At 40.2% G+C, this 15,070-nt stretch overlaps 1 protein-coding gene across 19 annotated transcripts in view; it reads left to right on the top strand.

The window, feature by feature from the left end:
* Positions 1-14,617, top strand: part of JADE3 (jade family PHD finger 3) — a 150,693-nt gene extending 136,076 nt beyond the window's left edge. For all 19 annotated transcript variants that reach the window (XM_082378120.1, XM_082378122.1, XM_082378115.1 and 16 more), the window contains 3 exons: positions 6,351-6,821; positions 8,296-8,413; positions 11,515-14,617. In XM_082378120.1, the coding sequence (XP_082234246.1) occupies positions 6,351-6,821; positions 8,296-8,413; positions 11,515-12,425 (1,500 nt within the window). In that variant the 3' untranslated portion in view covers positions 12,426-14,617. The remainder of the gene's footprint in view (positions 1-6,350; positions 6,822-8,295; positions 8,414-11,514) is intronic.
* The last annotated feature ends 453 nt before the right edge of the window (positions 14,618-15,070 follow it).

The following is a 15,070-nucleotide window of genomic DNA, read 5'->3' on the forward strand; positions in this document are numbered from 1 at the left end:
GCACAGGCTCTAGGCCCGTGGGCTCCAGTAATTGTGGCCCATTGGCTCAGTAGTTGTGGCTCGCGGGCTCTAGAGCGCAGGCTCAGTAGTTGTGGCGCACGGGCTTAGTTGCTCCGCGGCATGTGAGATCTTCCTGAACCAGGGCTCGAACCCACGTCCCCTGCATTGGCAGGTGGATTCTTAACCACTGTGCCACCAGGGAAGCCCTATTTATTTATTTATTTAGGCCGCTCCACGTCTTAGTTGCAGCACATGGGATCTTCCTTGCGGCATGCGGACTTCTTAATTGTGGCATGTGAACTCTTAGTTGCGGCATGCGGACTTCTTAGTTGCGGCATGTGAACTCTTAGTTGTGGCATGCATGCGAGATCTAGTTCTCCAACCAGGGATCGAACCCGGGCCCCCTGCATTGGGAGCGCGGAGTCTTACCCACTAGACCACCAGGAAGTCCCCAGAGTGCTCTTTTTGATTGTTGTAATTTCCTCAGTGAGATAGGAAACAGGATCATCAGCTGACAGTGAGGATGTGGGTGAAGTCTCAAGGTTTGGGGAGAGAAGAGGTGTGAAATAGTTTTTTGGTTTGGGGAAGTGCACTGTGAGTGCCAGGCTGCATTAAAGATCTTCCCCCCAAGTGAGGGGGGGTGAACTTCAGGTGACCTTGTGAAGTGTGGCTGTATTTTTCTCCACCTATGTTCTGTCTATACTAATATACTGTATTTGTTTACTGTTTTTGATCCCCATATAGGGAACAAGATTCTAAATTACTAATTGGTTTGAAATTAACTTAGTGGTGGTTTAAAAGGGAAAAAGGGCTTTGGTCTCTTTTTCCACAGGAAAACTAGGTGTCAACCATGGAAAACAAAGCCCACTCTATTAGTATAAGCAGAACATAGGTGGGGGTCAAGTTTTATTAGCATCTTTGTTTTTCAGAGGTTTATTTAAGGGTATTTGTGATTAGTAACACACCTCAGGTATTTTGCTTTATAAACTCTTTATGGAAATTTCTTAACTGTGAATTGTGTTCATTCTTCCTATCTCCCAACAGTGGGGAATACCCAGATCTCTCCTCTTCCTTTGATTTGGGAACATTCATTCGGCAAGGATAGAATCTAACACTGGTGGTTTTGGGGTCTAGACTAGCCAATATCTACAGCCTCCATATCTGGGAGCTAGAACCTTTCTCCTGAGGATGAAGGTTTCTGATAATCGTGGAACAGGTCCTAAAGACTGGGTTCAAAACAGATGCCCCAGGGCTTCCCTGGTGGCGCAGTGGTTGAGAGTCTGCCTGTCAATGCAGGGGACACGGGTTCGAGCCCTGGTCTGGGAAGATCCCACATGCCGCAGCGCAACTAGGCCCGTGAGCCACAACTACTGAGCCTGCGCGTCTGGAGCCTGTGCTCCGCAACAGGAGAGGCCGCGATAGTGAGAGGCCCGCACACCGCGATGAAGAGTGGCCCCCGCTTGCCGCAACTGGAGAAAGCCCTCGCACAGAAACGGAGACCCAACAGAGCCATAAATAAATAAATAAATAAATAAATAATTTAAAAAAAAAAAAAAAAAACAGATGCCCCAGACAGCTCTGAATTTTGCTTAAACCCTGGACACAGTCCCTCTGCCGCCTTTCCAGAATTCCTGTAGGGTCCTTATATATCTTATGTTCAAGCCCCATTCAACCTAGATCCAGATGTTTTAGGCCTTCCCTGAGAAAAAAGAAAGAACAGTGGTTAAAAATACAGCCTTTGGAGCCAGATTCCAGGGGTCCAAATTCCTGGTTCCGTCTCTTGTTTGTTATGTAATCTTGAGGAAGTTACCTGCCAAATCTGTTCCTCAGTTTCCACATCTATAAATGGTGATGATAAAATAGTACCTACTTAATAATGTGGTGAAGAGCTTAACACAGTGCCTAAGAGATACTAAATACTCAGTAAATATTAGTGGTACTAGTATTTGTACTTGTTGTTATTGTTCATATTATTCCCTGGAGTCAGTCTGACTTTGTTGATGGAAAGCCCTAGCATTCATCCAGTCAAACTGAATAGAATCATTAAACATTTGGTGCTGGAGTAGGTGCCCCTTTCGACAGTAGAGGAATGTGGTCATGTCTGGAGTTACATGCAGGTTTAGTGAAGTCAGAATAAATTGATGGGCCACCATGAGTTTACTGTTAGGCTAATATGAGCTTGACTATGAGGGAAGTGAACTTTTTTAAAACAAATGAAAATCTTTGACAAGTGGGGAAATGCAAGTACGTCTACTCAGTGACTATTAAAGGTGGTACTAGTAGAGATGGAAATTAAATGTTAAGATTAAAGGGCATCAAAAAAAAATTAAGAGGGAAAGCACCTTAATATTTTTCTCATATATTCCAAATTTTATTTGTGAGTACAAATTGTTCCTATTCTAAGATATTTCTGGTCCTTGCCTTCAGGTGTTTATAGTCTATTAAGGGAGACCAGATATAAACATGAGAAAAGTTAAATAACACTCAAGTGACATCTCCCCTCAGACCTTGCAGACCCTTAGGGGTGAGAGATCAGAAGGGCTGGTGGCCACCGTTGGTGCTAGAGTTTAAGTACATAATGGCTAAATAGGTTTTGTGGGCTGACTTTGAATCATTTATGACATGGTTTCAGTGACCAAGTTTTGAGAAAATTGCTCTGATATCACCCATTTGTCTGTTCACAGATTATTGGGGATTAAGGGCAACCAAATGGGCACTGTCCTGCAGCAGGATTAGAACTGCTGAGGACATATGCACCAGGCCCTTGGTGTTCAACGCAGGTGTCATCTGCTTTTGAGGAGGACACACTATTTTGTTTTGTGGGGGGGTGACAAAATATTTCCTTAAAGAGGCAAGAAACAATTTAATTCCTAAATCAGTCTCTGGTGTTCTTTTTTCAAAGATTTTTATTCCAACCATCCTATCTGATCCAGTTCTCATCCCACAGAAACTCCAACTCCCCTTACAAGTGTGAATATATAAGGGTAGCATTTTCCCTCTAATGAAAGTATTTCAAAAACTCATTTCTCTTCTATAATTTCTGAAGAATAGGTAGAAAATTATTTCTTTTTCCCCCTTTAAAAGTAAATAAACCATAGTGAGATACTACTTCATACCCACTAGGGTGGTAATAATCAAAAAGGCAGACAATAACAATTATTGGCAAGAAGGTGTAGAAATTAGAACTCTTATGCATTGCTGGTGGGAATGCAAAATGCACAGCCACTGTGGAAAACAGTTTGGCAATTCTTCCAAAAGTTAGACATAGAGTTACTGTATGTCTTAGTAATTCCACTTCTAAGTATATACCTACAAGTTAGAGGTCCCCAAGACCACTCTCAGGTTCAATAATTCACTAGAAGGACTCACAGAACTCAAAACACCATTATACTCATGGTCATAGTTTATTTCAGTGAAAGAACACAGATTAAAATCAGCAAAGGGAAGAGGCACATAGGGCAGGGTCCAGGAGAGACCAGGCATGGAGCTTCCAGTTTCCTCTCTAAGTGGAATCTTGTGGACAGTGCTTATTTCTTTCAGCATTGGTGTATGATAATGTACACAGAGTACTGCCAACCAGCAAAGCCACCCAAGTCTTGGTGTAGAGATTTTATTAGGAGTTGGTCACATAGACGGGGCTGACCACCTGCATGGCTGGCCTTAGTCTCCAGTCCCTCCAGAGGTCAGGCTGATACCACGTGGCTCAGAGCTTCCACCATAAATCACATTGTTAGCATAGACTATCTGACATGGCCCAAGGCCCCCAGGTAAATAAAGACACTCTTATCAGGCAGGACATTCCATGGGTTTAGAGGTTACCTCTTAGGAGCTAGAGGCAAAGGGCCAAGCCTTTCTTCTGCAAGGTCAATCTTTTATTGCACATTACCAAAGAGAAATGAAAACATATGTCCGCACAAAAACTTGTACACAAATATTCATAGCAGCATTATTTCATAATAGCTAAAAAGTAAAAATAGCCCAAATGTCCATCAGCTGAAGAATGGATAAACAAATATGGTATATCCAATATAATGGAATATTATTTGGCCATATTTTAGGAAGAATGAAATTCTGATACATGCTACAACATGGATGAACCTTGAAAACGTGCTACGTGAACGAAGCCAGATATAAACTGTCACATATGATTCCACTTATATGAAATGTCCAGAATAGGCATTTCTATAGAGACACAAAGTAGATTAGTGGTTGCTTGGGGCTGGGATTGGGAACAGGGAGTGGCAAATAGGCATGAGATTTCTTTTTGGGGGTGATAAAAATGAACTGGAATTATGTAGTAGTGATGGTTGCACAACTCTGTTAATACGCTAAAAACATTGAAATGTATACTTAAAATTGGTGAGTTTTGTGGTATGTAAATTATATCTCAATAAAGCTGTTCTTTTAAAATGGGCAAAATAAAACCTCCCCTATCACCTTAAGTGATTACAGTAGAAATGAGATATATACAAAAGCATTTTGTTTAATAGAATGTGCCAAATATATGTTTTTGGGAAAAAAAATTAAAAGTTATTTGGTTAGCATTTCTCCTTTACCACCAAGGTATATGGACTTCTAGCTATAAATATCATAGAATGACCTTTTCTTGAAACTAGATGTATTTTATGGCAGAGTTTCCTAAGGACATTCCATTTTTCATCTAAGTACCCAATTCTTATTCGTGTATTGTCTTTTTATTTTGAGTAATTTATATTTATGTCTCTACATTCTATAAATTTGACCTGAGAGAGATGATCTGTTTTTAGCTTCCCATTAGTAGTAGTTTTATGTCACACACTGATGTCCTTGAATAGAAAACAATCCTTTTGCTTTCTCTTCCCATATTGTTGTCAGTTATTAAACAGCAGAAGAGCACTATGCCCAACACTTTTAATCTTTTGCTAAAGAGTGCCTTTTGCTACTTGTGTTTTAAATGACCAGCTAGTTTCTTATTCAAGGGATAACCAAAGGTACCCAGATAAAAGTATAGTTTGGGGCTTTCATCATCCTCATTTTCATGAGGCTTTTCAAACACATAGAATTTTTAAGAATACAATCTTCGATGTAATGTAACAGACTCTTCCAGTTGATCTAAGTTGGGGTGGGCTGTTTTAGGAATACAGTAAGTGGCTAGAGTACCACTTAACTGAAAAGTGGAAGGAGTTGAGGGCAGGGAGCAGTGTAGGTAGAATATCAGGTACTTTACAGGAAGTACAAGCAATAATACATGTGAGGTTGGATAAGATGATCTTTGAATTGTTTTCCATCCCAGGAATTCTTTATCCTGTGAAATTAGATTAAATGGAATCTGCCCCCATTAAAGCTTTGATGGTTGCCAGCATTCTCTTAAGCGTTGAATTTCTCAGTCTATAAGGAGACCTATCAGGTTTTGCATTTTTTTAGTCTTTATTCATATCCAAGGTCATCCTCTGTGTTTAGTTATCAAAAACCCAACATATAGGTAATTGAGCAGTCTGCCCTCCAGATGCAAGCTTCCAAAAGATTTGAGACTTGGCTTTAACCATGGGAATTCCCACTATATCTTTTGAAACAAATCCTCCATTGCTTTCCCTCCTTCCTTTGCATAAAAATATAAACACACACATGCATTTTAAATCTTCGGAAGGAAAACTGTAACATAACCATAACAAATGGTAATTGAGACTAACTGAAGCACAAGAGTCCAGCAATCATGGGCCAGGTTCTCTCTGCCTCCCTGTGAGTCCTCAGTGCATGCCCCATAGTGATACTTAACAAATGTGTTGCATCTATCAATTTCAAGAAGTTAGGTTACTTAGATATTGGAGTTCCTGTGGCCTTTTTTAGAACCAATAGCTGCTCTGGCAATAATCTTGATTTTGTTTTCCTTTCAATTGTTCAAAAGCATTTCTTGAGTACTTCCTTGTTCAATAGTTGATGGCAATGCAAAGATGAATGACACAGCTTCTGTCGTTAAGAGCCATGGCCAGGGATTTTACATTTATTATGCTATAGGTACAGTGTGAAAAGGACCATTGTAGAAGCATATAATAAAGTGATATCGGGGTCACAGAAAAAGTACAGCATGACTCTTTACAGGGGCCAAAGAAGAATTCTCGGAAAAACTTAATGCTTGAGCTAAAATTTAAAGGAGAGTTTGAAAAAACATTTTTTTGCCTCTGTTTTTACTGTTCTCTATAAGAGCAGATTTCCTGGGTTACTTGTAAAGTGTCCATCATGGTCAGTTTAAGACCAACTTTCTCCCTGTCTTTCCTTTGCTTCCTATGAGCTCTCAGTTTAGGCCCAGGCGTATAGGGCTTCCCCTTTCCCCCCACAGACCTGCTGCCTTAACACATCTTTTCTTCCCACAGTGCTCAGTGAAAAGCTGCATCACTGCCTTCCACGTCACCTGCGCCTTCGAGCACAACCTAGAAATGAAGACCATCCTAGATGAGGGGGATGAAGTAAAGTTCAAGTCATACTGCCTCAAGCACAGCCAAAACAGGCAGAAGCTCGGGGAGGCCGAGTACCCCCTACACAGGGCTTCAGAGCAGGGCCAGACCAAAAGCGAGAAGACCAGCGTGCGGGCACAGAAGCTTCGGGAGCTGGAGGAGGAGTTCTATTCCCTGGTCCGTGTGGAAGATGTGGCCACAGAGCTGGGGCTGCCCACACTAGCTGTGGACTTTATCTATAACTACTGGAAACTAAAGCGGAAAAGTAACTTCAATAAGCCATTATTTCCTCCGAAAGAGGATGAAGAAAATGGCCTGGTGCAGCCAAAAGAGGAGAGTATTCACACTCGCATGAGAATGTTTATGCACCTACGGCAAGACCTAGAGAGGGTAAGGTGACCAACTTTGACTAGTGTGTAGGTCTTGGTCTGCACAGAAATGGAGACCCCACTCCAGTTTTTAAAAGAACACAGCTCATTTACATTTATAGTGTAAGCTTCTGTGTCCTTGCTTATCTTCTGATTTCGTCGTGGCCCCAAACATTGGGCTTAGTTGAAATTCTGGTAGACACATCAGAGAACGGAAGCGTCCTCACTTAGATGCTCTGTGAACCTTAAATTTGAAATAAATTTTCATTTGGTTTACTTTTTATTCACTGTTGAACCTAAATTGGCTCAGCTATATTTTACTGACACACTTATGAGACTACAGGCTGAAGAAAGAATGAATTTTATTTAGGAAAGCACCAGATCAGAGTTTCTTAAACTCGGCACTATTGACATTTGGGGCTGGATAGTTCTTTGTTGTAGGGGACTGTCCTTTGTCATGGGGAACACTGTAAGATGTTTAGCAGCATCCCTGGCTCTACTCACTGGATGCTAGTAGCAAACCCCCACATGCCCAGTTGTGAGAACCAAAAATGTACCCAAGTTACCAAATGCCCTCTGGGGGGTCAAAATATATATATATATATATATATATATATATATATATATATATATAATCAGGTATCTACTAAATTAGGTACTGTAGGGGTTCAAAGATAAGTTAGGCCCTGTGTTTACCCTAGAGAATCTTATAATCAAGTATAATTATAGAGGTGGCTTGTTTTTTTCTCTGCTACCAGAATTTGGAGGGGAACTAATAGATTTGGCTCACTTTTTAAAATTTAACTCTCACACATATATAGCACTTACTATGTGGCACCACTGTTCTAAGCATTTTATAACTATTAACTCATATAATCCTAACATGCCTATGAAGAAGGTACAATTATTATCCCTATTTACAGATGAATAAACTGGGGCACAGAAAGGTTGAGTAATTTGTCCAGATGAAGGAGCATGAGAGGGTGAGGATTTCACCCTTGTGGCTATGGAGACTTGGCTGAGCTGCAAGTGTGAGCAAAAAAGCCACTTCCGGTCTTCCCAGCAGACCTTTATCCTGCTGATCCAGCGCTCATTAGAAAACTGTACTGGATCCAGCATTGCCACCATTTACTCAGGGATCTAAAGGGAAAGCTAAAATGTTAGGTCATCATTCAGTTTTCCCAGCCTGGCTGTGCAGATAAATATCAACCCCATGATACCACAGGGAGAGTAGACTTCAGGAGGTGGCTTTGGAGCATTTTGCTTGTGCTACTGACTGATATGGGAACCATGATCCCACGACTGACCATGCTATGTGACTTCCTGTGGAGTGGCTCTCGTTATACAGCTTTTAGGTTCTGTCTTCTCTCCTCACCTGCCCACCACCCTCCAACCCCACCTGACTTTAGTTGTCTTAATTTTAGCTAAACAATTTCAATTGTCAGGTTTGTGTAACATGACAAAAATCTCTTATTTGCTGGGGGTTGGGCTTTCAGGTCCGAAACCTGTGCTACATGATAACCAGGCGAGAGAAGCTGAAACTGTCACAAATCAAAATACAGGAACAGATCTTCAGTTTGCAAGTCCAGCTTGCTAACCAGGAAGTTGCTGCAGGTAACCTGTATAAATTTTATATCAATTGTTTAACTTAAAAATCTTTTAAATTCATTTCTTCTAGTCCAGCCCTGATATAACATGGCCCGTTTCACTGTTGACTCATGAGGCAAGAAATCCCAGGGTGGGGTTGATGGAGTGGCAGGCCTAGGACAGATAACCTAGGTCCCAGACAGATATTTGAGGCTATTAGTTGGAGCCGTGAAATTATTCTAAAATCATTGGATTCATTTAGAAATCAGTACGATAGGATCTAATCCTAGTTTCCAGAAAACATTTAATTCCAGGGTTACTTAACAATAGTCTGTTATAACAGATCCTTAGCCAGAAGTTAGGAGATCTGGGCTCTTGTCTCTTCATTTATTCACTGATATTTTTTGAGCACCTCCTATGGACTAAGAGCTGAGCTAGAAGACAGAGCAGTCAGCAAGACAGAATTCCTTCAGAGAATTCTGCCCACTTGGTGAGAGAAACAAATGAGCATAATTACAGTGCCCTAAGCATGGGAGCTTGGCTGGAATAATGACAGTCATATTCAGAGACATTTGTAACCTCCCTGTGCCTCATTTAACACAGAGGTCAGTGGCAGAGCCTGGGCAACCAGGGGTCACTGGGCAGGGTGTGCAGAAGCCAGCTTCTGCCAAGGGCCAGCTATAGAGCAAGAGAGGCACCCAGAAATAAGGTGTCAGGTAGGTATCAAAGGCTCGTGGTCAGTTGTGAGTATCACGGGTCACAGCAGAATGGTGTAGCAGGAGACAGCAGGGCTGCTCAGCCACAAGAGCACCACGATGGACAAGACAAGAAGAACCAAAGGACAGCAGGAAGAGCCTCCATGATGCCAAGGAAATTGGCCCCTAGACCATGTGGCTTCTGATTAGTGGGACCCAGCCCCATAACCGCTTGTGGCAGCGACAGGTGGCAGGCCCTGGTAGAGATGGGGGCTGTGAGTGTTCAGTATGGACCCTTAGGGAACAAATGCTGCCCGTTGGGATTTTTTTTTACTTTCTGAGAAATAATAGTTCATTATTAGTGTAAAGAAATGCAACAGATTTCTGTATATTAATCTTGTATCCTGCAGCTTTGCTGGATTTTTTAATTCTAATAGTTTTTGGGTGAAGACTTCAGGGTTTTCTATATAAAGAATTATGTCATCCGCAAACAGTGACAGTTTTATCTCTTCCATTCTAATTTGGATGCTTTTTATTTCTTTTTCTTGTCTTATTGCTGTGGCTAGGACTTCCAGTACTATGTTAAATAGAAGTGGCGAGATTGGGCATCCTTGTCTTGTTCCTGAAATTAGAGGAAAGGCTTTCAGCTTTTCACCATTGAGTATGATGTTGGCTGTGGGTTTGTCATAAATGGTCTTCATTATGTTGAGCTATGTTCCCTCTGTACCAACTTTGATGAGAGTTTTTATCATGAATGGATGTTGAATTTTGTCAAATGCTTTTTCTGCATCTATTGAGATGATCATGTGCTTTCTATCATTCCTTTTGTTAATATGATGTATCACATTGATTAATTTGCAAACGTTGAGCCATCCTTATGTCCCTGGAATAAATCCAACTTTATCATGGTGTATGATCCTTTTTATACATGGTTGGATTCAGTTTGCTAATATTTTGTTGAGGATTTTTGCATCTGTATTCATCAAAGGTATTGGCATGTAATTTTCTTTTTTTGTAGTGTCTTTGGTTTTGGTATCAGGGTAGTGGTGGCCTCGCAGAATGAATTTGGGAGTGTTCCATCCTCTTCGATTATTTGGACTAGTTTGAGAAAGATAGGTCTCAGTTCTTCTTTATATGTTTGGTAGAATTCCCCTGTGAAGCCATCTGGTCCAGGACTTTTGTTTGCTGGGAGTTTTTTTAAATTATAAATTCAATTTCACTACTAGTGATCAGTCTGTTCAAATTGTCTGTTTCTTCTCAATTCAGTCTTGGCAGGTTGTGTGTTTCTTGAAATTTGTCCATTTCTTCTAGGTTGTCCAATTTGTTGGCATGTAACCATTCATAGTATTCTCTTATGATTTTTTTGTATCTCTGTAGTATCTGTTGTTATTTCCTCCCTTTCCTTTCCTATTTTGTTTATTTGGGTCCTTTCTCTTTTCTTCTTGGTGAGTCTGGCTAAAGGTTTATCAATTTTATCTTTTCAAAAAAACAGCTCTTGGTTTCATTGATCTTTTCTATTGGGTTTTTTTAAAATCTCTATTTTATTTATTTCTTCTCTGATCTTTATTCCCTTCCTTCTGCTGACTTTGGGCTTTGTTTGTTCTTTTTCTGATACCTTCAGGTGGTAGGTTAGGTGGTTTACTTGAGATTTTTTCTTGTTTCTTGAGGAAGGCCTGTATCACTCTAAACTTCCCTCTTAGAGCTGCTTTTGTTGCATCCCATAGATTTTGGAAAGTTGTGTTTGCATTTTCATTTGTCTCAAGGTATTTTCTGATCTCCTCTTTGATTTCATCATGGACCCATTGGTTTTTTAGTAGCATGTTGTTTAGTCTCTACGTGTTTATTTTCACATTTTTCTTTCTGTAATTGATTTCTCATTTCATACCATTGTGGTTGGAAAAAATGCTTGATATAATTTCTCTCCTCTTAAATTTGTTAAGACTTGTTTTGTGGCTTAGCATGTGATCTATCCTGGAGAACGTCCCATGTGCACTTGAAAAGAATGTGTATTCTGCTGGTTTTGGATGTAATATCCTGTAGATATCTATTAAGTCCAACTGGTCTATTGTGTCATTTAAGACCACTGTTGCCTATTGACTTTCTACCTGGGTGACCTGTCCATTAATATAAGTGGGGTTAAAGTCTCCTACTATTATTGTATTATTGTCAATTTCTCTCTTTATATCTTTTAGTATTTGCTTTATATAGTTAGTTGCTCCTGTATTGGGTACATATGTGTTAATGAATGTAATACCCTCCTCTTGTATTGCTCCCTTTATCATTATATAACGCCCTTCTTTGTCTTTGTTATAGCCTTTGTTTTAAAGTATGCTTTGTCTGATTATGAGTATTGCTTCCCCCACTTTCTTGTCATGGCCATTTGCATGAAAACGTACTCTGTCGTTTAAAATGAATCTTTCTTTTTGATCTTAGGACTTCCTTTGACAAATGCAGTAGAAAATTCATTGTTTTACCCACCACCAAGAATTACCTTAAAGTTAAAAATGCCCAAATCAGCCCTGGAAGACTGCAGAAACAGCTCCACAGAGCCTGAACATGGACCTCTCTCTCCTGACGGCAGCTCCCCTGTTTGCAATATGAGGAGCATGCAGGTGGCTCAGGAATCACTAGAAATGAGAATGAAGTCATACCCAAGGTATCCACTAGAGAGCAAGAATAACTGTTTGCCGGCCAGTCTCAGCCATGCTAGGAGTGAAGCAAAGGATCCCAGTCCTGCTTGGAGAACTCCATCTCCAGAGTTCTATCATGGGCAGTCTCTGGGAAAGCCTCTGGTCCTTCAGGCTGCCCTGCATGGACAGTCTTCCATTGGGAATGGGAAAAGTCAGCCTAACTCCAAGTTTGCCAAATCCAATGGCCTGGAGGGCAGCTGGTCTGGGGATGTCACCCAAAAAGACAGCTCAAGTGAGATGTTCTGTGACCAGGAGCCCATGCTCAGCTCCCACTTGGGCAGTCAGGGCAGCTTTAGAAAATCTACCATGGAACACTTCAGCAGGTCCTTTAAGGAGGCCACCAACAGGTGGGTGAGGACCACAGAGGACCTCCCGTGCTATGTGAAGCCAACCAAGAATATTAACCCCAAGGAGCAGCTCTGGGGCAGGCAGTTTGTCAGGCGGTCTGCAGGGAGAGCTCCATATCAGGAAAATGATGGGTATTGCCCAGATTTGGAGCTGAGTGATTCAGAAGCAGAAAGTGATGGGAATAAAGAGAAAGTTAGGGTAAAGAGAGATAGCTCAGACAGGGAAAATCCTCCCCATGACTCCAGACGGGATTGCCGTGGTAAAAGCAAGACATATCCCCTTTCCCACAGTTCAATGCATAGGTGATTAGGAATTCCAAGAAAAACTCCACCTTTGCCTTTGCCTCATATATTGGGGAAAACCCATACACCAAAAGGATTCTAGTATATGTTAGGAGGAATTGTAGTGAAAAGGATAAAAATTTTTCCACAGTAAATTGGCTTGCAGTTTTTGAACCAGTTTCAAGTCCAATTTTCACGAGCACATCATAGAAATTACATATTGTCCAAAAGTTTAGGGGGTTTTTTTGTTTTGTTTTTTTGCCAGAGGCTAGTGAGAAAAGCTGGGACCAGAGTATTTGCTCAGTAAATACTTTGGGGCAGCTTTCCAATTATATTAACACATTGATACACATATGTATTAAGAGTCCTTGCATTGTCCTTGATTTGCAGGAGACCATGATTATCAGACACTAAAACTACTTATCTTTTGAAGCTACAGCATGTGACTTCCAGAGCTCCTGTCTGTAAGAAGTTTCTAACTCCACTGGTACCTGGAAACCCTCTTCAGGGAGAGACCAGGGACCAATATCTCAGATACTGTCAAACTCACTACTCTCTTCCTTTGCTCTGAACAAGGTTGAGTTCCTTTCACAGTATCTTAACTTACCAAGTCAATACACCTAATGCTTATAAGTGTCCAGTGCCTGTTCCTAGACTTGCTTGTTGGGGACGCACTTGTAACTATTTCCACCCAGCTAACAAGCATAAAAGGCTAACTTGTGGATAGTGTTTACAAAAGTACTACTTCCAAGGAAAATGCTCTGATTCTCTCAGTTTAGGCATTTGTGTAGGATCGCAGAGCCTTTCCCAAAGTGAGAACATTTCTGGAGGGTTTGTATCAGGTCAGGGTTTTTGTGTTATTGTTTTCAAATAAGTTTGACTTAAATAAGTTTGGCTGACAGTTTTTGTATACCTGCTTTAATGTTTATAAAATTTTTATTGAGGTATAATTAAGATATAGTAAAATGCAGAGAGGTTAAGTATTCTTACCTGCTTTAATTTTGAAACAGATTTTTATTGTCAAACAGAATTTGAAAGCATGTGTTTAACACATGGATATAATTTAGCTTTGTACCAACTTTGAATCCAAGGCAATTTCCCAAACAAAAGGGCTGGAGCTGTTTTTCAGAAGTTACTCATACTCTGTTCCCAAACTATCAGCCTTTATTAATTTCTGGGAGGAAGAGAATAATTACATTAGTGGGAGATAAAACATACCTGCTTCCTGTTTAAAGAAGAGGAAAATGTTACAGTTTTTAAAGTGTGAAGCCAACTATAATTATCTGCTCTCTTTTCTTCTTAGCCTTAAATTAATATTCTCTTTCTTCTAGTTTGGGAACATGTAGTGAGACTTTTCAGACAAAAGAGGCCATTTTAGATTTTTTAAGTTGCTTCCTGGTGAAACAGCCCAGCTGCAGTAAAGGCAGGGGCCCCTCTTCTCTCCGTCAATATGGGAAACTCAGCAGTTTTCCTCTCCCCCGCTTTTGTTCCTGTAGCCTGTAGCTTTGTTAATGAATTCCTTTGCTTTTATTTCTTCCTCCTTTTCTGAAAACTTCTGTATTTTGCCTCTCCTTTGGCTACACCTTCAAAATGTTTCTTTTGTGCCTGTGTACATGTGTGAACATGCCATAGCATGTGTAATAGGTGTCCTATGCTTTGTTTGAATGGAAAAAGCTATGGATTATCCAAATGAGGAACAGTAGTTTTCCTATTTATGCACTAGGTTTCTGTGCTTTTTCTTTGCATTCTCCTGGTTTGGATATTAATTTGACACCTTCATGGTAAAGAAATTGTAGTGGAGCTATGTCATAAACTCCTTCTGTTAGAGGCCAGTGCAGTAGCCTATGTCCTTTCATGCCTTTCAATTCTGAGTGAGTGGGAAGAAAAGCAAACATTGAAAAAGTGCTTCAGCCAAATTCCATATGTAATGCCATTGGGAGAGTATTGACTAAATAATTTCAGTCAGGGAAATATAGTTGTAATATTTTTACAGGATTTTCCTAGGTAAATGAAGGAGCCTTCAGTTGTATACATTTCAATTGCCCCAAAATGTATTTGCTACATTTTGCTGTTGTTTGAAGTATTACCTCTTAATCTTCTTTGTTAAATTTTTTTTCGTTTTGTCTTATATAGTCCAGTTTTCAAAGATGAACTTGGTCTTTTTTCAAATGTCACCTTTTTACCGATACTTTTTCATTAAATTATGAAAACTGTTAACTACTGTCGGTGTGGTAATTTTTTATTTTGGCATATGGGTTTTAGAAAAGCTTACATATGTTTCTTTTATATTTAAAAAAAATCTTATTCATTAAGCAAAACAGATGGTAAGGGGAAAGGAAGTAGGAATTGGATGTTTAGAAGCACAAATTTGTGATTCATGTCAATACCAGGGACCAAAGAGAACTCGGAAATTGGACTCTACCTGCAAATCATGATTTCATCAGGCCGATGAGACGGAACCTTAGGACCAACATAAATCACTAGGGGAATGGAGCCTGTCTAAAGTCACAAAGTTCAGAAGGCTTAGATCAGGCCTCACTTAAATATACATTCTTTGCAAAATTCATTCTATTTTGGAGTCATGTGAGAATATTAAGATTATAGGGGTTATGTAGTGTCATGGGGGGATTTTTGAGGGCATTTATAAACATTTTCATTATGTTTGAGAAA

The sequence above is a fragment of the Balaenoptera borealis genome, assembly GCF_965194805.1.
Source record: "Balaenoptera borealis genome assembly, chromosome: X".
Classification (NCBI taxonomy): domain Eukaryota; kingdom Metazoa; phylum Chordata; class Mammalia; order Artiodactyla; family Balaenopteridae; genus Balaenoptera; species Balaenoptera borealis.